This window comes from Cuculus canorus, chromosome 3, assembly GCF_017976375.1.
Source record: "Cuculus canorus isolate bCucCan1 chromosome 3, bCucCan1.pri, whole genome shotgun sequence".
Lineage (NCBI taxonomy): Eukaryota > Metazoa > Chordata > Aves > Cuculiformes > Cuculidae > Cuculus > Cuculus canorus.
Window position 1 is genome coordinate 87,834,325 of NC_071403.1, and position 24,930 is coordinate 87,859,254.

Genomic DNA, 24,930 nt, shown 5'->3' on the forward strand with positions numbered 1-24,930 from the left:
GACAGAATTACGGGCCCAGTGTTTTCAGTTAAGGGTTGTGCTTTGTCAGCTATTACCTGTGTCCCTGCTGTTTGTAATGAAAAGACCAAATATCTGCTTACTAGAAGCAGTCACTTGCATAATTTGGCCTTGGAACCTCATCTTTATCAGAATTTCAGTGGGGATTTATTTAAGGACTTGACTTCAGGTTTCTGCTTGAGTTGAAGATGCATCAGAGGTGTTTATGCAATCATTCAGTCCAATCAGTGTGTGGAGTTTTTATTGATAGTTTCCCAGAATTTGCATAAGCTATGCTGAAAAGCATGGGCTTGAGGATGGATTTTTTTATTCTATTCTTTTTTTATTTTACCTGTTTGTCAGTTATTCTGAAACTTCACACATCTTGGGATGAGTGCTTCTCATATTCAACTGTGGATTCTTTTTTTTTTCTTCCCTTCCCTTCCCTTCCCTTCCCTTCCCTTCCCTTCCCTTCCCTTCCCTTCCCTTCCCTTCCCTTCCCTTCCCTTCCCTTCCCTTCCCTTCCCTTCCCTTCCCTTCCCTTCCCTTCCCTTCCCTTCCCTTCCCTTCCCTTCCCTTCCCTTCCCTTCCCTTCCCTTCCCTTCCCTTCCCTTCCCTTCCCTTCCCTTCCCTTCCCTTCCCTTCCCTTCCCTTCCCTTCCCTTCCCTTCCCTTCCCTTCCCTTCCCTTCCCTTCCCTTCCCTTCCCTTCCCTTCCCTTCCCTTCCCTTCCCTTCCCTTCCCTTCCCTTCCCTTCCCTTCCCTTCCCTTCCCTTCCCTTCCCTTCCCTTCCCTTCCCTTCCCTTCCCTTCCCTTCCCTTCCCTTCCCTTCCCTTCCCTTCCCTTCCCTTCCCTTCCCTTCCCTTCCCTTCCCTTCCCTTCCCTTCCCTTCCCTTCCCTTCCCTTCCCTTCCCTTCCCTTCCCTTCCCTTCCCTTCCCTTCCCTTCCCTTCCCTTCCCTTCCCTTCCCTTCCCTTCCCTTCCCTTCCCTTCCCTTCCCTTCCCTTCCCTTCCCTTCCCTTCCCTTCCCTTCCCTTCCCTTCCCTTCCCTTCCCTTCCCTTCCCTTCCCTTCCCTTCCCTTCCCTTCCCTTCTGATTATCCTAAATTGTTCTTCTGCAGCTCTAGTCCTGGATACTCTGCATGTTTTAAATGCTTTTAAATGTATCTGTTTACTCCTTTACTTTTATTTTTGTTCTCCACGTTTCCTTCAGTTGAGCTTTCTTAACATTTATAAGAAACCCAAATGCAGTATTGCGCTGGCAATTTTTACCAGAGCAGTTCTGTGCCTATCTTCATTTCCTTGTAACTTCATAAGTGTTTAACTCTTAGGTTTGAATTTCACAGCCATGATTTATGATGTAATTTTTATGATTTTTGAAGTTAAAATAAAACAATTCAGCCTTGGAGAAAGAAAGATGCTTCATTTTTAAAGCTAGCATTGTCTTTGGTAGAGAATTAGCAAAAATAGTACTTCACTGCCTTTGTGAACATCTGCTTTGTTTTGTCTAACATGCATGCTATTGTAATTGCACTTTCCATACATGCTGGAACTTTGATGCTGTAGACTTAATGTTGCTCCAGGTGCTAGCAGTGTTCTCCACACATAGCCTCTGTCCAGGGCACCACAAACAACATTCTTTAGCTCCATGAAACAGAAAGGCCTGCTTTTAAGAAACATGTGGCTTGTTGAAATGTGTCTTTCACATTATGTTTTTGCATCTGCATGTTTCTTGTCTTTCTAGCACATAGAATATCACGGAAGAATTCAGGCCAATTGATTAGGTGCGCCTTTGTCCACAGTCATTTAAAGCTCTGCTTGTAACAACCCTTATTTGATAAATCTTCAAGTAGGTTGCTTGAAGCCCAGTGTTGTAGGTGTATATAATGTTGACCAAAGTATTACATGACAAAACTGAGAACCTGAGTACTGCGTGGTAGGCTGAAAGACTTTGACCAGAAGAATAAAAATGGTTGTCTTGGGATGTGTTTAGCCTATCTTTGCAGCCTTAAAGCCACCACAAGAGCTAGGATAAGGGAGATGGCCCTGGTGGCCTCCTGACTGCAAAAGCAGTTTTCCATGTATTTTTATGTGGTAGAAACTGCGCTTTGAGTAGAAATTCAGCTTCTGGCCCTATTTGCATATTCTGGTAGGATTTATTTGTTTTAATGTGTTTCTGTGTTTGTTATCTCCTCCTTAGTCTGATTCTTGTTTAAGAGCAGTTGGGTTAGGTGGTACCAAGATGTGAAAGTCATGGCAGATTTTTTTATCTATAGGGCAGTGCTCTTCTATTTTTAAAGCTTTGATATGTTAAGAGTGCTTGTGCGTCATCATAGTGTCCGTTTCCTTTCTTAAGGAATTCAAGGGTGATTATTTATAAATCATCGTAGAACAAGTTATTGTTCCTTTTTAGCTTTCAAATTGGCTGTGTTGAAGAGAGAATTATCACATGAGCAGACATCCTGACTAACTAGTGTTGTCTGTATTTTTTTTTAACGCTCATATATTGTACACTATTTTGAGTTACAGATTTTGCTAGGAAGATAACAAGGTTAGATTTGATTTGCTGGTCTGCTTCATTTGAAATTCAATACATATTGTGGATTTAAACACTGACCCTACCTGTAAATAACAGTAGCTATGACTTGGAGCTTGCAGTGATCTGAAGATGTTAATTGCTATGGAGGCTTTCTATTTTGTGTAGACAAAATCTCTTTGGGGTGGAGGCTGTGTACAGAATGCAAGCTATGAAATCATGAGTGGTTTACTTCTGTACTTGTTTTTAGGACCACAAAAATCGTATATTTCATGGTGAGGATGATGGGGACAGGAATGACATTCTTCATGCAAAAGGGCTTGGAGTTTGTGTTTGAAAAGGAATTTAGACTGTACAGTTTCAAGGAGAGGTGGCAGAAGTGTAATGATAATTATTGTAATGGAGTAATGAAAAACATAAAGATGGTGAAGCAGAATAGCCAATTTAAGAAATGGGAATTAGAATATAACAGAAATGCAAGGAAATGCTGTGTTACACAATATACAGTTAAGTCTGTGCCACACATGATGGTAAACTGTTGCCCAAATGAAGAGCATTGTAGGATCTAAGAAAGGTAGAATGTTTGTTCAAATGGACTATATGATGGTAAATAGTTAAGGAGGTTTTTAAAAAGCTCTTAAAAGCCCAGCTGTGTGCGGTGCCAGTATGCTGTCACTGCATTTCCTCATACTGCAAAACAGATGGATTTGCTTTTGTATTAAGGGAGACACCTTGGGTTTCTGTTTTGAATACTGACTTGGTTTTAAAATGCATTTGAGCATTTTAAATGAACTGATATGGAAATAGTCAAGCGAAATAAATATAACGTTGAAGGGTGCCATAACCACAACTGGTTATGAGTAGTACAAATTTAGGGAAAACACTTTCCCCTTGAAGAAGCTATTTCTGATCAATGCAAAGTTACTTGCTGTGTCTTTTGAGTTACCTTGTCCTGTTCATTGTCAAAACCAAAGTTGTTTACTAGATGGCTCATAAATAAAATAATCTATTGATTATTTTCAAAGTTGTTGAAAAAGAATCCAGTCTGCTAATAACTGAAGGGAAAGGGAAAAGTCATTGGTTTGGATTTTCAGCAGAATAAAAATTGTTTTTAAATTCTGCTTTATATTGCCATTTAAGAGGTTCTGAATTACTACCAAAGCGATTTCTGTTTACACCATCATCTCTTTAAACTGGTGGGTCAGCATCCTTAATTTTAAAGTATACTTAAAGTGTTTTTTTAAAAAAAAAAAGGTAATTGCTAACATAAGCATAAAATTATTCTTTTTTCTTAGATCCCAACTTTGTTCGGACTTTTCTCACAACATATAGATCCTTCTGTAAACCTCAAGAGTTGCTGAGTCTGCTAATAGAAAGGTATGTCACTGTTAAAAGTATTGTTCATAGGGAATGCAATTTTTTTTAACTTGGAGCAAAAAGATTCTTGTTTTCCAATTGGTTTTGATTTATTCCAAACTCTTAAATGGTGTCCAATTCAAGGATTGCAAGTAAAATGTGCAAGTTACATTCAGAAACTTCAAGATTGTTTAGGTAGCTCCAGTAACTTCCAGCATCCTACAGTTTTTGAAGTCTGTATTATTACTGAATTTAGCAAATCTTCCTCTGCATTTACCAAGATGTAAGATTCTGACCTGTGGAAACGTTCTGAATTTCGAGCTGTCTTTTAATCATCATTTTATTTCTGTATGCTGTGAACAAGGTTAATGCACGCTGGCGCTTAGTGCTTATACTCATCTTTTGTGCTAGATTTGAAATTCCAGAGCCTGAGCCAACAGAAGCTGATCGTATAGCTATGGAGAACGGAGACCAGCCTCTTAGTGCAGAGTTAAAAAGATTTAGGAAAGAGTACATCCAACCTGTGCAGTTACGGTGAGTATTGCATCAATGTGAGCAATGGATGCAGTGTCTCTCTGTGATACCAGCAGTCATCTTTAAATTTAGTAGAACAATGCTTACAGCTGGTTGCTGGTGAAATACAGACAGAATAAGTTGCGTTTAGCCTGCTGCTGATTCTGATATTCCTGTGAGCCTTCATCTACTAAAAGCTTTGAAATGCTAGCTATATTGTAGAGCACTACTTATCCTTTACTTTTGCAGAGTATTAAATGTATGTCGACACTGGGTAGAACACCACTTCTATGACTTTGAAAGAGATGCTGATCTTCTGCAACGTTTAGAGGAATTCATTGGAACAGTAAGAGGTACTAACGGTTTCTTAAGCGCTGGGATTTATAATAAAACATCCCTTTCCAAAGGTATGGAATGGGATCGCTTTTCCTTTCACTGAGCAGGTAAAGAAAATCAGGCTGACTGTTTATGTTCACAAAGAACATAAATCTTACTTTAAAAAAAAAACAAGCAGCCCTAACATTCAAAGACTGGCCCATGTTCAGAAGAAATAATATTATTTACATCCGGATAAGTAAGTTATTGGTTTTGTTATAAAGGGACTGAAATAATGCAAAATAAGAAGAACTGAGTAATCATCAGGACAGAATATCAACTTTGATTGTCCTCTTAAACTATAAACAAGGGTTATTTTTGTAAAAGTTTGATGGTGGAGACCACTATATCTTTGGAGCAAGGGTTTTCCAGGTATTTCACAATGTGTATTAATAGACCTGTAGGACACCTTCCAATGGTGGCTGTACATATCTTTCCTGTTCCTCTGTATGAAAAACTGAGACAGCTATAGGAGCAGTTTGTAGGAAAATACTATGTTAGAGAAGTATTTAATGGTTAGTTAGCAATTGAAAGGAGGGTGCAGAAGGAGCCAGCTAGCTTAACGTGGATTACTGGTAAATTTTCAGTAGACTTGCCGTCTTGTGCATAAAATTCTTATGGTATATTTCTAAACAGGCGTTTGGCCTTTGGGTTTTATTCTGTCGTTTGATGCTAAATGCAGGAGAGGGACAAGCTTCTCCTTGTTTGTTGTTTTGTACATTGTTTTCTGAGGTATGCGTGTACTCTTTTTCCAAAGTATATAAAGTTTGGGTCATTTACAGAAGTGCATTTTGGGCAAAAGAAGGGTAGTTTCCATAAACTTTGAGACTTGTGTAAGAGCACCGCTTATACACTTCTAAAGAATACGTGGTTGCTTTAGTAGACTTCAGGTTTAAATCCAAAGATTTCTAAATTATACTGCCCTCTTTGAAAAAACAGTATAAAGAGTAACTAAATATTTATTTTCTCTCTGTGTGCCAGGCAAAGCAATGAAGAAATGGGTTGAATCGATCACAAAGATAATCAACCGGAAAAAGCAGGCACAAGCCATTGGGCCAAGTCACAACATTACGTTTGAGAGCCCACCTCCAGCAATTGAATGGCACATAAGCAAACCAGGACACACAGAGACTTTTGACTTGCTCACTTTGCATCCAATTGAAATTGCTCGGCAGCTCACTTTACTTGAGTCAGATTTTTACAGGTAACTTTCCTCCATTGACAAACACATGACACAAACCAAAATATTGTCCAGCATGAAATTGTTTCTGCGGGCCTGTGCCGTGAAGCCTTATGGTGGGTGAAGGGACTTTACCAATGCTATATGTTAATTGTTATTTTTTCAGAAAAAAAAAAATCTCAAAACCAGTATCATCAATCCTCCCCAAGTTAACATGCAGTATATGTAACTGATGCATCCTATTAACTGCGTTGTGCTGCAGATTCCTCCTTATATGTTTCAAGTAAATCAATCTTTGAGGAGCGTGAACATGAATTAAATGAGTTTTCTTCATATCCTAGTTTGTGAAGGAAATTGTGGACCACATCAGATCTCACCAGCTGTTTGTGAGAGGTTTTTCGTGTGTTGGCAGCTCACATTTTACTATGGTGGATGAGATGTAGACTTCATTCTTCATTTAGTTGAACAGAGGTGGTTGTCATATCAATTAAGAAATAGTTACGTACTAAAAAAAGAAGAGTAGAAATTCCAGTCACTTAGCCTTGTGGGAGCCTGACATTGTAGGAGAGAAGTGGTGCTTTAAGAATTTATTTCCAAGTTAATTCCAAATTCACTGTAAATAAAGGGGATTTGCGAAAACAATATCTTTTTTTCCTGCTTTAAATTACACTTTTTGGTACATGCATCTGCTTTTCTAGAGCTGTGCAGCCATCTGAACTAGTTGGAAGCGTGTGGACAAAGGAAGATAAAGAAATTAATTCTCCTAACCTTCTCAAAATGATAAGGCATACAACTAACCTCACTTTGTGGTTTGAAAAGTAAGTGACTTTACTGAATCTGCGCCTACTCCATGTTTGGATATTTACAGTCCATTCAGAAATATATTGTGAAAAATTCTGTTCTGGGAGAATTCCAGATTTAAGTTGTATTTAGATGCTACAACTCGTCCCTGTGAGAATTTTACCATAATGGTCTCAGCTTTTTATTCTTAGAATGTTTTCAAATGTTTATTCTCTAAACATTTTTAAAACTATGTTAAGTAATCTGATAAACTTTTCATGTTTGTTTGTATTACAACATAAAATGAAAACTCATCAGTGCTTTAATACAAAATCAAATCTTCTCGTGTATTTAGATGCATTGTAGAAACAGAAAACCTAGAAGAAAGAGTGATTGTAGTGAGCCGAATAATTGAAATCCTGCAAGTTTTTCAAGAACTAAACAACTTTAATGGTGTCCTCGAGATTGTGAGCGCTATGAACTCTGCAGCAGTGTATAGGTTGGATCACACATTTGAGGTACAGTGAACTGTTTTCCATTTTTGGTCTGGAAGTGTAATGCAGTGCATCTCAGTGCTGCACTGAAAGCCTGTCTTTTTAGTAAGCATGTGCTTCAAAGAAGGAGCAAGGAAGGTAAATAGCCTAACAAATTAAATACCAGCTGTGATAGAGGGTTTTTTCCCTTGGTTTCAGAGCAGGAAACAACCCTCACTTAAGGGAGAAAAAAGTGGCAAAGATCTCCTCATGGTCACTGACTTAAATATCTGGGAGCCCATTACTCTCAGTATTGTTGCTGGGCTACACCTGTACCCTTTCTTTCCAAAGAACCTGTGTCATCTCTCTCTTTAGCAAATTCCAAGTCGCCAGAAGAAGATTTTAGAAGAAGCTTATGAGTTGAGTGAAGATCATTATAAGAAATACTTGGCAAAACTCAGGTCCATTAATCCTCCTTGTGTGCCTTTTTTTGGTGAGTACATTTGGTTTGAATGAGCTGTATTGTGCATAAACGTTTGGAAAATATGGAGCAAGGTCACCAAGAGTATGAACAATAGTAAGAAGTCAGTTTTAACAGGGCAGATAGGTTTGAATTTCAGGTTCCCAGACATTAATCGTGTATATGTGAAAGATTAAAGTACTATTACTTGCAGATGTTACTTACAGTAAAAATAAGTATATCTGTGATATACATATTTACTCATTTTTACTTTTAATGTATTTTGAGTTGTGTTGTGACCCTAAGTGCCTTTATTGGAAGGTGGTCACATTAGAAAAATTGTGTTGACTAGTAGAGAAAGAAGGACCCCTTTCTCCATCAAGACTTTGAAGACATAATGCCAGTTATGTTATAATTGCTTATAGCTAGAGTCTTTTTTCTTGTAAAAAGTCTTATGTCTGTTAAAACAGAGTTTGGGAAGGAAGCCTCCTTTTTATCAACAAACTAACAGTCCATTCAAGTAGATTGCTTGGAATTTCTGATGTTTTGCAAATTGTGAAGTTAAGCACATGCATTCCTATTCTTTAGCAAGCTGCTTGGCTATTTGCTGCAGATCAGTTCCAACACTGGGCATAGCACTTGTCCAGCGTAGGCTTCAGGCCAGCACTGGAAGATTATAATGTTGATGGCACTTTTGGCCTTTCACAGATTGGGGAAATATATGCTCAGAGCTCTGCAAAGAAAAATAATATCAACTAAGAAACCTTCTGTCCTGCTTCAGAGATGAGTAGAGGTTAGCAGGATTATATATGAATAGCTTCAGTTATTTCTCTCAAGTTGTACTTAAAACAGTTATGATGACAGTTCCAGATATGTTATCTGTGGACTTGAGAGCGCGTTTTTCTAATCTTCAAATGATTTGATGCAATTACGAAGCCAGGAGCAGAGAGTGGAACAGAAGGATAAAACTTGAAAATAATTTTTTGGTGCTTAGCTGGCTCTCTAATGGAGTAGAGCTGAATTGAAGCAGCACAGCTGAGAGGTACTTGAGTTCAGTATGCTCTTGTCTTGAAAAATGCCAGTAGTGTCCTGGAAAAAAAGCATATTAAAATATTTAAATTGTTACCCTTATTTGAAAATTCAATCTGATTCCCTTATTGACCCTAACAGAGAATTTTTCTGAATAACTGAAGTGCACAGATTAGATTCTTTAAGAAATCTTCGTATTCCTGTCACATGATTCGCCCTTTGTTTTGTACTGTGTTGAAAACCTCTTCTGTGTGCTCTTAGGGATTTACTTAACTAACATTTTGAAAACGGAGGAAGGCAACCCTGAATTTCTAAAGCGACATGGGAAAGAGCTTATAAATTTCAGCAAGAGAAGAAAGGTAGCTGAAATAACAGGAGAGATACAGCAGTACCAGAACCAGCCATATTGCTTAAGAGTGGAATTTGACATCAGGGTAAGTGCTATTATTTCCGTGAGTCCATGCACTGAGCTGCTTTTGTGATTTTTGTCAGCTGATAGACTGAATTCACATAGATTCAATTGGACTGAGTCAGAGACAGTCAGAAGGTTTGTTATAAAACCTCTCAGGTCGCATTGTACAAAAGGGCAGAAAGCTCAGTGCTTGCAGTTTGGGGGATTTTGCTCTTTTTTGTGTTTATTTTTCCCCAGCTATTGGGATGTAAGTATTGCAGAAAGTATTTGGAGTACTTGTACGGTTGGTTTTCAGGCTCAGCATAGCAGTAGCAATATCCAGCAAAGGACTGGCAACAAACAGAGTTAATATCTTAAAAGTCTACCTTTACTTCTGGCTCCAGTAATTTATTTCTTTTCTGGAACTATTGGGATCAGTTGTGCAATAGAAACAAACAGGACTGTGCTACTGAGTGTCAGAGACTAATTCTTCAATGGAAATGATATGTCATTTCCACATACACTTGCCACACTAAGAAATAGCTTGACTGACAAGTTTTCTACCTTCTTGTATTTCAGAAATTTTTTGAAAACTTGAATCCAATGGGAAGCAGCATGGAGACAGAGTTCACAGATTATCTGTTCAACAAGTCACTAGAGATAGAGCCAAGAAATGTCAAGCCTCCACCAAGATTTGTTAGTATTCATTTTTATTCTTCTCTCAGTTTTTTTTTCCTCTCCAAAAATTGCTTACATTTTGTCTTTCACAGACAGGAGAAGTCATTCTAGATCTCTAACTTCAGAAACACAAAACAACATTTAGGTGATGATGTGGCCTTTTGATTTTGTTTTGTATTATCTTTTTTCTCATTGCAGCCCAAAAAATACAGCTATTCTCTCAAGTCCCCAGGTGTTCGTCCCTCTAATCCAAGGCCAGGTACCATGAGGCATCCCACACCCCTGCAACAGGAGCCAAGGAAAATTAGTTACAGCCGCATCCCAGAGAGTGAAACTGAAACTACAGCATCTGCACCAAACTCTCCTCGAACACCTTTAACCCCTCCTCCTGCTTCTGCTACTTCAAGTACTACAGATGCCTGCAGTGTGTTTGACTCGGATCCTTCAAGTCCTTTTCATGCAAGTAGGTGCTAATGATAATCTACCAAGAATGCCTGTATTAGGTTTTGTGGTGTTAAACAGGTGAAATCATGTTTCGTCTTCTAAAATGACTATAGAAATAGTTCCTTTTGTCTCCTTGCAGCAGCAAGAACTATCAATGTGTTTTACTTTTTTTAAAAAACGGTTTATTGTGAAGAGAGAAAGATTGAACAGAATTAGGCATATTATGTCGAGACTATTACATGTTTTTTGAGAAACTGTCTAAACAGAAGAGAGTGATATATCTCTAGTGCCCACATGTGTCCCAAACAAACATTTGTGGGCTTTGCTGCCATATATTTGTTGTGAATATATTCGGTAAATATCTGTTTAATGGTGGGCAATGAGAATAAAAATGAGTGTTTTGTGGGTGCCTTATTCTGCTGTCTGCCATTCAGAACTGGTTTCAGTGCATGGATGGTTTTCCTGCAGAACTTCAAATCGGTATTTTCCTTCTTTAAATCCATCAGGACCCACCACACCTGTTTTTCTTCTGTCTTTACCGTTATACAAGGAAGCTCATATTTTATGATGTGCTTTCAGTAATTTATTGCGGACATAGCCTCCTTTTGTGTATGGGGGCTTTCAAAGGAAGTACACGGTTTGTTCTGTGTTCAGCTGGTTGCCACAAGGAAGTGAAATGACTTGCTAAAAGCAGAAGTTGTTTAGGGGACCAGTGGCATTACTGACTGTCCAAAACAGTCTGGAATACCTGTTCAGAAGATATTTCTTTATTGTTGGGTTGACCACTTGGCTGCAGGTTCAGGATATTGGTTTAGCATTGCTGTGGTACCAGAACAACTTTGTGCTGTGGTTTTGGTCTCAAGGAATACAAAGAATGTGTAAGATTTGATGGCAAGAATGTGTAAGAGATGATAGCAGCTGAAAAAAGCACTTTGTTGAAAGCTGCAAGTCAATGTGTTGCTTCATTGTCTTTCTTTAACACCTTCTTGATTCATGCTGCTTTTTAGGAGCAATTACTTTATTATTTATGATGCGTTTATTGGCAGCAATAAAGGAAATATACTGAGTCAAATAAAAGTCCATCATTATCAAGATATTTTGTTTATGTCCACTAGGATCTGCTTCTGTGTCATCCATAAACTTTACCAAAAATTCAGATGAAGCTCATGTTCCCCCTCCAGTTCCTCCACGAAGAAGACCAGAGTCTGCCCCAGCTGAATCCTCCCCATCAAAAGTAAGGAAGGCAAAAAAAGGGCATTTTTTCTGGGAGCAGAGGGCAAGGTATGATAGAAAAGTAACTGAAAGCTCGTACATGTATTTCTGAAAAACTGTATGTGAAAAGAGTAAGCAACCATGTATTGCAAGCCTTCACAACACTGCCTTATTTTGTCCTGATCCTAGACAAATGGCAATTACCAGATGGGATTGAAATTTAGGGTTAGAAATGTCTCTTGTCTGCTGATGTGCTTTGCTCAGGCCCTCACATTGCCTGTGAGAACTTGAGGCTGCAGGCAGATGTTTCCATCTGTGATAATTGTCCCAGAATATCATTCGGGGTGTATGAGTGGAGCTAAAGAACTGAGGAACAGTAATGATGAAGTAGCGTACACACATCGGTCCTCTGAAGAGGTTCATTAGAATATCAGACCCTGATGCTGTAGTGCTCAGTGCTTTTTTTCCCTTCTCGATTATCTGTTCTGTCTGCCTGCCTGCTTGAGCCATTGCTACATTTTCCTTTTGCATTTGTCTCGCCTTTGGGATCTGATCCAGCCTTTGTTGCAGACAGTGTCAAATGTCTTTTGATTTCAGTGGGAGCTGGTTTATGACTTCAGAGAATTGTGTGGATTTCAAAATCCCACGCAAAATTACTTCAGAGCATGTATGTCTTTGAAGAGGACTTGCATGTTGCTCTTCAAGTTGTTTTCAGACTACATGTAACCATGCTGTCAGCCAGCAGAGTTTAACACATCGCATTCCTACCAAAATCATCGAATCATAGGATAGTTTGGGTTGGAAGGGACCTTAAAGATCATCCAGTTCCAACCCCCCTGCCATGGGCAGGGACACATCCCACAAAATGTAACTGAAAACATCATACATGTAATAGAGTGTTGGAGACCAATTACCCTGTCACTGTGGTCTGCAGCTTGGGAACTGTTCACTTTAATAATTCTGACTAATTAATTCCATTTTCTGAGCATAGCTTATTTTCCTCCCCTATTCAGCATCATCTGCCTCTCCACTTTTCTCATTTTCTTGGAGAAATATCTGGTGCCTATTACTTGGGAGGTGGTGGAAGATATCCAAACCCACCCAGCAAGGATGCCTGGAACTAGCATGGACATTGTTGCTTTGGCCAGTTTTTGCCTTGCCTTTGTCCCTCTCTGTGCATCTTCATTCCTCCCGTCCTCGGCTGTTAACTTGTGTGTTGATATACACCTGCTTTCCCCTCACGCATCCAGTTTCTCTTTTCTGTCTGCATTACTCTGAGAAACATCTTTTTCAGGCATCACCACTCTCTTTTGCTTCCTTACTCCCTCTCTTCATTCTGCACCTGCTTGCTGTGCCTCCTCTTTAATTGGATAAGAGAAACCTGCAGGACAGGAGTTCTGCTTTCATATCACAGCAGAGTCCTGTTCTTTACTGCCACTCTAAAATGTTGAATGAAATGTTTGTGTACCTCAGATTACTTCTGCACACCTGGACAGCCCACCAGCAATCCCTCCTAGGCAACCAACCTCCAAAGCATATTCACCAAGGTACTCGGTGCCTGACCGGACCTGCATCCCTGACCCCCCTGAAAGCCCTCCTGTGTTACCACCACGAGAACCTGTGCGAACTCCAGATGTTTTCTCTAGCTCACCACTACACCTCCAACCTCCACCACTGGGGAGAAAAAGCGAACTTGGTAACACCTTTTTCCCAAACAGTCCATCTCCGTTTACTCCCCCTCCCCCTCAGACACCTTCTCCACATGTAGCACGGAGGCAGCTTCCATCACCACCTTTGATACCACAAGATGTGGACCTCCATTCTGTTGCTGGACCACCTGTTCCTCCGCGACAAAGCACTTCTCAACATATCCCAAAGCTCCCTCCAAAAACTTACAAAAGGGAGCACACACACCCATCGATGCATCGAGACGGCCCACCGTTGCTGGAGAATGCTCATTCCTCCTGAACTACCCTTTGCGCTGGGAGTTGCATTTTCCTGGTGCTATGTCTGTTGCTGGCAATGGATGCACTGAACCTGATGGTGCCAAGGAGTTGGGATGTGTATGCTAAACACTAAAAACTCTCCGATTGGAAATGCAGTGTACAGAAATGAATTTGCAAAAACAGACGTTCTAGTGGAAAAAACGGTTAACTTGCTATCCTTGTTTTAGTGTGCAGGGCATTGTTCTAAAGTAATTGGACGACTGATTGTACCAGAAAACAGACTTGAGGGACTTCTTTGGCCAATGAGCAGAGACTGTGTTTGTGTAGTGATCAATAATGTCCAGTACAGGAAGGCAAACAGTCTTGTATCCATCAGTTCCATACAGTGGCACAGTTTTTGGAATGAAAACATAATGCACTTTTTTAAAATCTCGAACAGGGAACTTTATATCCTCCTTAATTTTCCTTTGCTTTACTCCCTGCTTTAAAATACCTTCCTAAAATTACAAGAAGGACTGTGAGGAAGATCTGTGGTACCTAACCGAGCTAGAATTAAGGCAAAGCACTGTATTACAGTCCTGTTTACAAGTTGTTACAATGAATAGTAGGAGGTACCTAGGCTTCACCAAAGAGGTACTTTATTATTATTTTCTGAAATATTATGGTGCCAGTTCAAAAATAAATTTTTGCCAGGAAGCATAATGTCTAATTATTGCTTTCTTTAGATAGAGCAGATGGAAGTCTTACATCATTAAGATGACAGCGAAATTTTTTTAAAAAAGCAGCACTATCGTCTGAAGTAAATATACTACTACATTTAAAAGACTGTTAATCTCTGCTAAGTTATGTCACATTTTTAAGGTTTACTGATAATCCATTTCATGGCTAGTAGCTATTCTTTTTCAGTCATGCCATGGAAACAGTCACTTGTAAAAAGGAGCACTCTACTTCCATAGCTATTGTCATGTTTTACTAACAACAGATTAATCAGCATACATAGAATTGCCTTGCAGTTGCATAAATCATGTGTATATAGTGAACGTTGCATAAATATACTTGCAGATTGTTTTTAATTTAATTGAAATAAAGATACAGATATGTTTGGCTGACATATGTTAAATTTTTACACAGACAGATGTACAACTCAGTTTTTCTGTTAAGCAACGAAAGGGATGAAAGCCCATGTTTTGGAATGTATTTCTCCTAGCTCAGTCTATGTATTTTAGTAAGGGGTCTAAAGAGAAATGGGTTTTGGCATGTGTTACAAAGTAGTAATTAAGTAATCTTTGAGAAGCTGGCTTACTCCCAAAGTGAATTATTATACATTATAAAACTTCTCTTACCTCCTGAATGACACTTGTTAGAAAAATTCAGACTTACATTAATCTTTACAGTAGCTCTGTAAATCCAACATACATGTGGTGGAGCACATACTGGTATAAGTGTCATGATATGGATTATCCATAAGCCTGTGTTGCTCTTCAGTTCTAGATGATACTATGACAGTAAATGCATGGCAGCTACTGAAGAAAAGAAGCTCTGTAATCTCCACTACAGTATGCATGTGAAGCATAAAATATCTTGTCCAGTTAACGTGCCTCATGGGTCAAAGTAAAATTTCCTCTTTGAAAGGAGAATAATTTCAGTGTTGTGGAAAGCTGTGTCATTAGAGATGGTGTTAGTGAAATGATGGAAGTCACCTTTTTTAATGCTTTCTGCCATGTCATTGATCAGTGCCCCTTGGTCCATTAATGAGGTCATTACAATTCATAAAGTGTTCCGATATCATCAACGGGGAGCAGCCATTTTCATCATAGTCAAATGTTGAAATTTCAGTTGTATTCCTTCTTTGATGTCTTTAACAACATTTTGAAATACTTTCCTGACAAAAGAAGAAAAAGTGAAGATCTCCAGGTGTTGGCTTCAGAGTAGAACATTATATGAGAACTTTGTAAAAACCCTCAAGCTACAGGAGACAGAGCTTAGGTTATCGATTCTTTGGATGTAAACCCATGGTGGCCATACTGTTGGTAGTGGCATCTAAACTGTTAGCTCATCAGTGGATTACCAGGGCAAGCTCCTTAAATTTAGACTTTGTAAAGTCTAAATACTCTGATATGTATCTCTTCTTCCGTACGCTCTTGTCTGTGCTATTTTGCAGCCAAGGATGACCAACAGAAGGAATGATCCAGTGGTTAGGTTGCTCAGTTAGGAGAGATGTCATGTGGATCCTGATTTCTTGAGAGTCAACGCTCTGTTTCCCTTTGTGAAATAGAGAGTGCTATTTTGCATCTTCGTGGTTGTGGATGAAAGCCCTTTACTAGTGAGGTACTCAGACAACAGGTGATAATGGTGTTACAGCCTGGCCCCAACCAACCTGCTTGCAGGATGGGGTGAGGGGTAGGTTTCTTTGTGATGACTGTTACTCCAGGGGGTCTACTGAAAACTCTTAATACTTATTTGGAACACAGTCCAAGTTACAACTCTTTGGTTTGAGCTCAGTTGAAGCAACTACTATTTACAGCAAGAACTTATATACAACCAAATTCATCCAAAAGTGCCCCTGAAAAAGTGAGGTAGATTTAAGGAGAGAAAAAGGCAGAGAGAGAAAAAGAAGAGAAGTAGCAGAAAAAGAGGAATATAACATAAAAATAATCACCACCCCAATGAAATCCAGCAGAGGTTTCCTCAGGAGACATGGTCCATGGCACAGAGAGTGTGCCCATGTACTTTTTGGCAGGGATTATTTATAGAGGAGCACTGTCCCCTATAGCGTACGAGTAGGGGTCTTGCTGTGCCTGTGCTGTTTCTCTGCAGGGAAAGTTCTTGAAATGGGGTTGGGGGCTCCAGGTGTCCGTGGCAGTTCAACAGACGCTTGCCAGAATAACTGCCATTTGAACCCTTAGGGTGGGCATGTGCAGTCAAGGGCGCTTCTGCCTCTTCAGAGCACTGGCAGCCCAACTGTAGGTGTGGGAGGTGAGCGGCAGCACCTTCTCCTGCACCTCCCCCTCTCTCCTCTGCTGCTGCCAAACTGCACAAAGCCTCAAGCACAAGCCTTGCACCGAGGTGGATGTTCAAGACGCATAAAGAGGTTGATCTTTACCAAGGGTCACCATGCAAAAACCGAACTGAAACGTGCTTTGGAGCCCTGGAGAATGGGTCATTCATGCAGTGCACAAATTGTGGTGGTGACTCAGTTGCAAACAGGAAACACAGGGTGAAAATCATGCCTGTTGCATTTGGGGTGGCAGTTTTGAGAACAACTGCTAAGCTGCTGGTTTGTCTAATAACAGACTTACTTGCACTAATAATTATTTGATCTGGAATTAATTTTATTTGGACCATGTTTGCATTAGCGAATATTTTTTACCTAGAAAATGACATTTTAATAACGCTATCTGGATCCTTGGTAAAATGACCTCAGATGGTCTGGTGTGGCCTGGGATGATGATGTGGACTGGACAGTGGAACATGCTTGTGTGGAGGCTAGATGAGTTGCTGCATTACTCTAGGGTACTGATGTATGGCTAAAAGTCAGCCTAAACAACAGCAAACTGTGGGCACGCTTATAGAAGTCAGCAGAACTTCATAAGCGTGGTACTTAACCCTTTTTTAGTTGTTGAACTGTCATTTCAAAATTCAGCTGATGCCTTTTTGGCTCTTATTCCTTAAAGAGAGAAACCTTTATAATGGTCAGATATAGTTGTAAAAAAACAGAAGTGCTTTTGATTTACGTTATTGATTCTATTCCTTATTTTCCATTAAAATGCCTCCACCCTAAAGTGCATTTTTCTTGTCAACTCTGAGCAGATTTCCCTTTTGCCTTCATTGAAAATAATGCTTTAAGTAGCCAACCGCTGCAGCATTATAAGGCAAAAGTATGCTATGTCACTTTTTTTTACTTTCCAGCCAGCAAATGTGAAATCCTGTACCAGGTGGCTGGAAAGTTGAAAGGGAAAAATGAAATAAACCATGTGCCAGGTGCATGACAATTTTAGCTGCCAAATGTGCTCTTTATTAAAGAACATGTATAGTCTTTTTTTAAAGAATGGTGGGTGCGGGTGGGCAATCGGGGTGTGTGTTGCTGCAGATGCTTTGGACAAATTTGTTTGAATCTATTTTAAAATAAGCCTTTTTTTGTTTGTGAAAAGAACAAATACTAGGTTCCAATAAATTTGTTCCAATATGTGTGTATGTTTGCCTTTGGTGGCATGGTTATTTGCCACGTGAGTAAGTGTTAAGAAGCTATGTCAGTGCAGTTGTAAAAATTAAAAAAAAAAAAAAAAATTAAAAAAAAAATTAAGAAACCCCCAAACGGAGAAAAACAAAAAAGAGAAGTGGTAAACTTCAGCTGGTACATTTGATGAGCTGTGTATGTAACTGTCTGTGGGTGATCTTTAAAAGATAGGTTCTAAAAATAATAAAACAAAAAAAGCCTTTACATACCCCAGCAGTATACACTTTTGAATAAGATACACTAGAAGTCCTTGTAGTCTGAGACTAGCTTCTTTACGTGTAAATACTGCATGCTTTACAGTAGGGACAGTCATGAGTCTGCTACAGATGTAGGTTTTGCTTAGGATAGTAAAATACAAAACGTTGCAGTAGCTTGTGAGCAGAGGAACAGTGTGGAGTAGAAGACAAGTAAACGAGGTGTAGGTAGAGTAGGGGACACAATAGCATCTTTTGACTACGGTATTCTCTGCAGGCTGGATCGATGGGCTGAGGCCAATTGTTCAACAAGGCCAAATGTCAGCTTCTGCAGTTGGGCCACAACAACCCTGTGCAGCGCTACAGGCTTGGGGAAGAGTAGCTGGAAAGGGGGGGGAACACAGGGGATGGGGGACGGGAGAGACTTGGGGCGGGTGGTTGACAACTGTCTGGATGAGCCAGTAATGTGCCCAGGTAGTGAAGAAGGCCAGCAGCATCCTGGCTTGTGTCAGAATCAATGGGGCCAGCAGGACCAGAGAAGTGAGGCTGCACCTTGAGTGCCGTGTTCCATTTTGGACATTGAGCTGTTGGAGTGTGTCCAGAGAAGGGCAATGAAGCTGGTGAAGGATCTGGAGAACAAGTGTTATGAGGAGCAACTGTGGCAACTGGGGTTGTTTAGTCTGGAGAAGAGGAGGCTGAGGGAGCTTATAGATCTTTAGAGCTACCTCTAAAAGGATGTTGTGGTCAAGTGGGTGTTGACCTCTTCTCCCAGGTAAGAAATGAGAGGACAAGAGGAAATGGCCTCAAATTGTGCCATGGGAGGTTTAGATTGGATGTTAGGAAACACTACTTCACCAAAAATGTTTCCAAGCACTGGCACAGATTGCCCAGGAAAGAGGCTGAGTCACCATCCCTGGAGGTATTTAAAAGATGTGTAGGTGTGGTGCTTAGGGACATGGTATAGTGGTGAACTCGACAGTGCTAGGTTTATGGTTGGACACGATCGTAATTAAAGGTCTTTTCCAACCTGAGCGATTCTGTGATTCATTTTAAGTTTTACTCCAGCTTTGCATCTTTCTGTTACAACTTACTGCGTCACAGGATGTTGTCAATGGGTAAATACTGCCCCTCAAATTCTACTGTATGATTTTTTCGGAAAGTAATTTCATACAAAAGCATACGTCTTATCTCACTGTTGAATCAGATTACAGTAAATAAAGGGGCATTATGTTTAATAAATTGTATCTGGCAATATGCAAAACATTTGCTTTCAAAGAACAGAGTGAATAAATGAAAACCACTTGCAAGTAGAAACTGCTTAATGTGTACAGTAGCCTCCTCCATCTAATCCAGCCCACAAAATCAAACAGTTGCCAAAGACAGTACTGTGCATGCCCCAGCTCCTCTCCTGTTTAGGCATGAACAAGGGGCAGTAAGAACTTTGTGTAGAGTTTGGGTTTTGCCTTTACCAAGGAATATTTGTACTTGTACGTGACTTGTTCTGAGGTGAAAATACTCTTAAGAACTTGCAGAGGAACCCAGGACATATTGCAAGTCTGAGGAAAAAAAGTAGGAAAATGTGCCTAAATTATACAAACTTGGAAGTAGCCCCAGTTTTGCTGGCTTGGAGGAATGAAGCGAGAGGATACATTTGGCCAACACTGAACGTCGATGTTCCCTGTAATTGAGGACAATCTAGGGTGCCTGACTGAAGCAGGGTGTGTAGCTATGGAGAGGTGATCTCAAAGAGTCGTGGTCCTGATGAATGCTTGTCCTTTTGGGGACTGTCTCAGGCCCCCAGCTGATAGTCATGTTCTGCATCCATAGGGAAAGGAATTCAAGGAAGAAACAGCCCAGTAGATTTGTACAGGAGTAAAACTGTATTTAGGCTGTTGATTCAAAATTCTGCTGGTACATTCTAGTCTCTGAGACCACTGTCTTTGAGTGACGCAACATTGCAGGGAGCCACAGAGCAGCAGGAGGAACACTAGATGTGCTTGAGGGTGCCGCTTGGCATGGAGGGAGATGTGAGCACCATGGGTTGAGCAGTCACTGTTCGTGGTGTCATTGGTTTAGGCCTGCTGAGAATGTGGCAAAGGTAAGATAGAATTGATAGTCAGAACTGGAATTAGATTTTAAAACAACCTGATGTGTGACAGATGTTTGTGATATACACAACGATATTGAGATCTCTTACAGAGTTGGATAGTTGAAATTACAGTGGTGTGTTTTAGTGGAGAACGCTTACGAGATGTCTGTAACAGAAGCAGCAGAAACAGTTAAGGAGGTGGAGGAAGGAACTGGAGAAATGTCACAGTGAACTGCACCACCGACAGGATATTGACTAGAAGCTTGAGAGTGAGTCAGCTGAGTGCTGGAGCCAGGTCAGTTGCCTCAGAAAGGGACTTGAGAAACATGTTTCTTCATGTGTTTCAGATCCTCAGCACAGGAAGGACATGAATCTGTTGGAGTGAGTCCAGAGGAGGGCCATGAAGATGGTCCAAGGGCTGAAGCACCTCTCATGTGAGGACAGGTTGAGAGAGTTGGGGAGTTGGGCTTGTTCAGCCTGGAGAAGAGAAGGCTTCAGGGAGGCCTTATAGCAGTCTTCCTGTACTTAAACGGAGGGGCGCCTACAGGAAAGATGGGGAGTGGCTCTTTAACAAGGAGTGCAGGGTTAAGATGAGGGGTTGTGGTTTTAAGCTGAAAGAGGGGAGATTTAGGTGAGATATTGGGAAGAAATTTTTTCCTTTGAGAATGGTGAGGCACTGGCATACCTTGCCAGAGAAGTTGTGGATGTTCCCTCCCAGGAGGCGTTCAAGGCCAGGTTGGTTGAGGCTTTGAGCAACCTGATCCAGTGGAAGATGTCCGTGCCCATGGCAGGGGGATTGGAACTGGATGGGCTTTAAGGTCCCTTCCAACCCAAACCATTCTGTGATTCTATGATTCTTTTAATCAATGTGGCCTTATGGCTCATTCAGTGCAAAAGAGAACAGTGTTATTTAAAAGCAACATTTATTTGGCACAAGAATAATAATCCAGAGCATACATGTACACTAAAGGTGACGTTGGATTGAATCCTGCAAGAGGTTGTGCATTTCTGTGTGGTGCTGAGCATCATTCATTCATTGTATTTACATTTGCAGATACTATGCAGGTACAAGGACATCTCAAATGATAAGTATAGGTCTGGAAATAAGAACTTGTACAGAATCAGAATGAAATAACCATCAATTCTGACTATGCCTTAAATCACTAGAAGAGAAGCTAAAATCCACGTGTGTTTCACAAGCAGGGGTCTGCCACTTTGGAAGGATTCCCTCACCCAGGAGATGTTAGCAGGTAGGTTTTCCTCTTTGTCCTGTTTCTGTCCTGGCATCTGCCTGGCAAATGTGAGGACCAAGTTTGTTCTATGAAGGACAGAAACGTGATTATATATTAGACCAAAGACACAAGCATCAGAGTCCTTGACAGCATCATTGCGTTACAGGGAAACTCCCCCATATTTATATAACTCTAGTTCCATAGACAAATAAATAGTTTTGTGTATGGCTGATTCCTTTGCAGAACAAACAGGCTTTGCTGGTGCTTCAGTTACAGGTATCTGTCTCTGACATATTTCTATCCTACCCCTGCACTGTCTGACTGAAAGCTGTGAAATCCTAGGAAGTCTCTCTGTGATGCAGCGGCTGTTCAGCATGGAGTGGCTCTCACTGGGAAAGCCAGGGAATCTGTAATTTAACTGAGGATGTGAGGGAAAGAGATGGATGGGGTTTGTCATTAAAAACCTTAAATTTAAAAAAAAAAAAATCTATCTTCCCAGAATAATTTCTAAACGCAGGGGTGGGGAGCAGGGGGAGGATGAGACTTTTTTCCTCTTTGTAAGAAGAAGTGGATTTTTGGGAAATATTTGGGGTCCAGTAAAATCTATGAGGCAGACATCAGCTAAAATATTTTAATTGCTGGGGTTTTGCTTAGTCACTTTTTTGAAATATTGGAAAAACTGTGATTGAGAACGAGGATGGATTTTGTTTGTCTTAGGTGGATAACCCTTTTCTCACACACCTCTTTGCCTTCAGCACAGAGGAAAAGCAGGTGGCGGATGCAGGTCAGCCAGTACTATGGAGGAGCTATAGGCCCTGTGTCTGCCGAGGGCATTCGCCACTGCAGCGAAGGACACCTGCTCTGGGCCCTCCCTGTACCATTGCTGCTGCCAGAGAGCCTTGCAGCACGATGGGTGCTTTTCTCTTGGCACCGGAGTGTCTTTGAGTGTCGGAGTCCCCAGCCCCTAATCTCATAGCTTTGTGTATTTCCCTGGAGATGTTGCTGTTGGCCCCCAGACATAGTTCACAACCTCTTCTGGTGAAGCTGTTCTTTGTGACAGACCAGTGTCCCAACCACACCAAAATACAGTGATAAAGCCACATTTCCTCTTGAAAGTGCCTTTGTCATGCCCCAGCTTCAGCTAACATGGCAGCCCTATATCAGTGTGGTCTTGCTGCTGGGGTGCGACATGGACACTGCACCAGGGGGCTGTGTTTTCTCCACGCTTTCTTCTTAACAGGAGCTATGGTCTTCTGCAGAGAACAGCGTTACTGTCATGTCAAGATGTGAGGAAGGTGGCGTGTGTGTGGCCTTGTTGTGGCACGAAGAGTATCTTTGCACAAAAAGAAGGGCTTGTGACTTTGAACTTGGGGCACCATTGGTTTTCCTGCCCCAGTGCCTCAATTTTAGCTAGAAAACCTGCTCCAAAGCAGGGTGCTGCACGTGGTGGGGCTGCCAGGTGTTGTCAGGCCAAACAGTGTTAGCGAAGAGTATTTCAGGTGTACTACAGACCAGGAGCCAGGACACTGCTTGAGTGTGTCAGCATCTATGTCAATCTCCAGTGGGTATAGTGTGGAGAAGAGTCAGACTTGTGGCAGACCGCCTGCCTGGAGACACAGGCAATTCCAACAGCGGGAGCAGAGATTCCGTAACAGCAGGACACAATTCAAGAAACTGCATGCCGCATAAAAGGTGAAGGAGGATTTTGAGGAGTGATGGAAGTCCAAAAGAAAGGATGCTGCTGATTAAGCAGTACAAAGCCCACGTACTTCCGCTTTTGCTTATTAGCCCTTAATATGCTTATTAACCCTTCTCAAACCAGCAGGGTAATGGGAGCTGGCCTCCTGGAAGACATCTGTGATGGTGTTTTTTCTTTGGAAAGTGGAGGAAAGAGGGGAATTTCAGACTTCTGGCCAGGATGTCAAGGCTGCAAAATAACTCCTCTGTTGTGAGTGAGTCCAGTTAAGACCTGGTTTGAATTTGGAAGAGCAAAAATATATGGCAAATCAAGCAGCACTGGGGGATGAGGGGGAGGAGAAAATAGTGCGGTTCGGCCAAATGTTTCCAAAACCCCAAGGAAAGTTAGTCATTAGTGAAAGCTAGCAAGTTCCTGTGCTTATTGGACCTGCTGGCTGAGCTCCACTTCAACACATAGCCTGTCCCTGCCCTGTGCTAGGAAAAGCAGGGTGCATTTGTAAGGCAGTTGTGACAGTCTCCTCTCCCCCACCCCTCCACCTACTGTGTTAATCAGGGGGGATCTTGGGGCCTGTCTCCACCCTCAGGGACCTGGGGAAGCACTGTTGCGCTTCGGCTGTGGCCTGCCTTTCTTGGGGCTGCTTATTTCTTTTTGAAGAGCTTGCGGAAGGAGCTCCGGAAACCCCCCTTGGGCTCGTGCCGTGGGTTGTGGTCGCTGAAGGATGTTTGCTCATTGTCATCCTTCTGGCAGAACCTGGTGTTGTCTTCTGCATGGAGCTCCTAAAAGGGAAAAGACAATTTAACCAGCATTTGAAACCTCACATCCTTGCCCCCTTCTCTCTCTCTCTCTGTGCTAGGAGGGACCTGGTGGGTGAGGAGGTGCTGGTAAGGCTGTGAGACAACGGGTCACTTGGGCCTCATCAACATTGGTACCTCTGCAGAGAGCTCGTTGCTGGCTCTGATGCTGAGGCAGTGGCATAGGAGTGGAGGGATAAGTATTGTTGGAGGGAACTGGAACTGGAGCCTTCCTTGCTAAGTTTGTTGTTTAGGAGGAATTTACTAGCCCCTCTTTCCAAGAAAGGAGCAAGCCAGCGTGGGGAGTTGAAGAAACTTCCTCCCCTGTCCTTGCTTATGAACTCTGATTATCCTAGGGCAGGGAGGCTTCAGGCTTCTTGAGCTGATAGCGTGTGAAAGACTCTTCTGTTGGCTCTGGTGCTGCCTGGTTTTACACCTGGTCTGGAAGAAGGCTCCTTTAGCACACACACCACGTGGTAAATGAGCCACTAAAAGATCTTTCCCCCTTTCAGGAGAATGCCGAGTTCCTCTCAGCAAGGCTCCGCACAAGTTCCTTTTCTCCAGATCTGCCAACCACTGCCATGGTGGTCTCCTTTGTTCTATGGGAGAGAACTTATCCTGCAGTTCTGAACTAGCTCCACATATGCACTCTGCTGGAGGAGGGTGTTTCTCCAGGAAGAGCTGAGAGAACTAGCTAAGCACCTCACAGCATCCTCGGCCTTTTCCCCAGGAGTATGAAGGGCACCTTCCCCCAACTATGACAGCTCAAAACTGGCTTTGAACAGGCACTGCACACTACAGAAACATTGTTCCTGCAAGACCTGGTGTCCCTGGAGGGCTCGAGTGCCACCTGCCAGGCCAGTGCTTGTCTGAGGGACGTGATTGCTGGGCACTGGTTTCACACAGACTTTAGCATGACTCTGTGATCCACACAACAAACACAGGTGAAATAAAACACATGGACCAGATCCTTGCTGGTGTAAATGGGCAGAGTTTGGCTGACTCATGCTGGTTTACACCAGCTGAGGATTGGATAGTAAATCCATTGGTTTTCTTAACCCAGCACTCCTCACAGCAGGGGGAAAGGCACCTTTTAACTGGGTGCCACCCTGTAGCACTAATTTTGAACAGCTTTGTGCATACTTAGTTACCCTGATCTGATAAAACATTTACTTGTAGGGGAAGTCCAGCGACAGCCAGAGACACAAGAGAGGCTAAGCTTCTCCCTCAGCCAGCTGCGTGCCTCAAGCCCATATTTGTCCCTAGGGAAGATGTGTATGGAAAGGAGCTGTCTTGCCCCTCCCTTGGGCATGTACATTGTG

At 41.6% G+C, this 24,930-nt stretch overlaps 2 protein-coding genes across 4 annotated transcripts in view; one reads left to right on the top strand and one right to left on the bottom strand.

The window, feature by feature from the left end:
• Positions 1-14,475, top strand: part of SOS1 (SOS Ras/Rac guanine nucleotide exchange factor 1) — a 47,293-nt gene extending 32,818 nt beyond the window's left edge. Inside the window, 12 exon segments of the mRNA XM_054061939.1 lie at positions 3,825-3,906; positions 4,297-4,419; positions 4,648-4,751; positions 5,755-5,977; positions 6,652-6,771; positions 7,089-7,251; positions 7,582-7,699; positions 8,957-9,129; positions 9,666-9,782; positions 9,963-10,227; positions 11,324-11,442; positions 12,894-14,475. Of these exon segments, the coding sequence (XP_053917914.1) occupies positions 3,825-3,906; positions 4,297-4,419; positions 4,648-4,751; positions 5,755-5,977; positions 6,652-6,771; positions 7,089-7,251; positions 7,582-7,699; positions 8,957-9,129; positions 9,666-9,782; positions 9,963-10,227; positions 11,324-11,442; positions 12,894-13,388 (2,102 nt within the window). The 3' untranslated portion in view covers positions 13,389-14,475.
• The window catches only part of ARHGEF33 (Rho guanine nucleotide exchange factor 33), a 39,112-nt gene continuing 27,962 nt past the window's right edge, over positions 13,781-24,930 (bottom strand). For all 3 annotated transcript variants that reach the window (XM_054061938.1, XM_054061937.1, XM_054061936.1), the window contains one exon: positions 13,781-23,593. In XM_054061938.1, the coding sequence (XP_053917913.1) occupies positions 23,456-23,593 (138 nt within the window). In that variant the 3' untranslated portion in view covers positions 13,781-23,455. The remainder of the gene's footprint in view (positions 23,594-24,930) is intronic.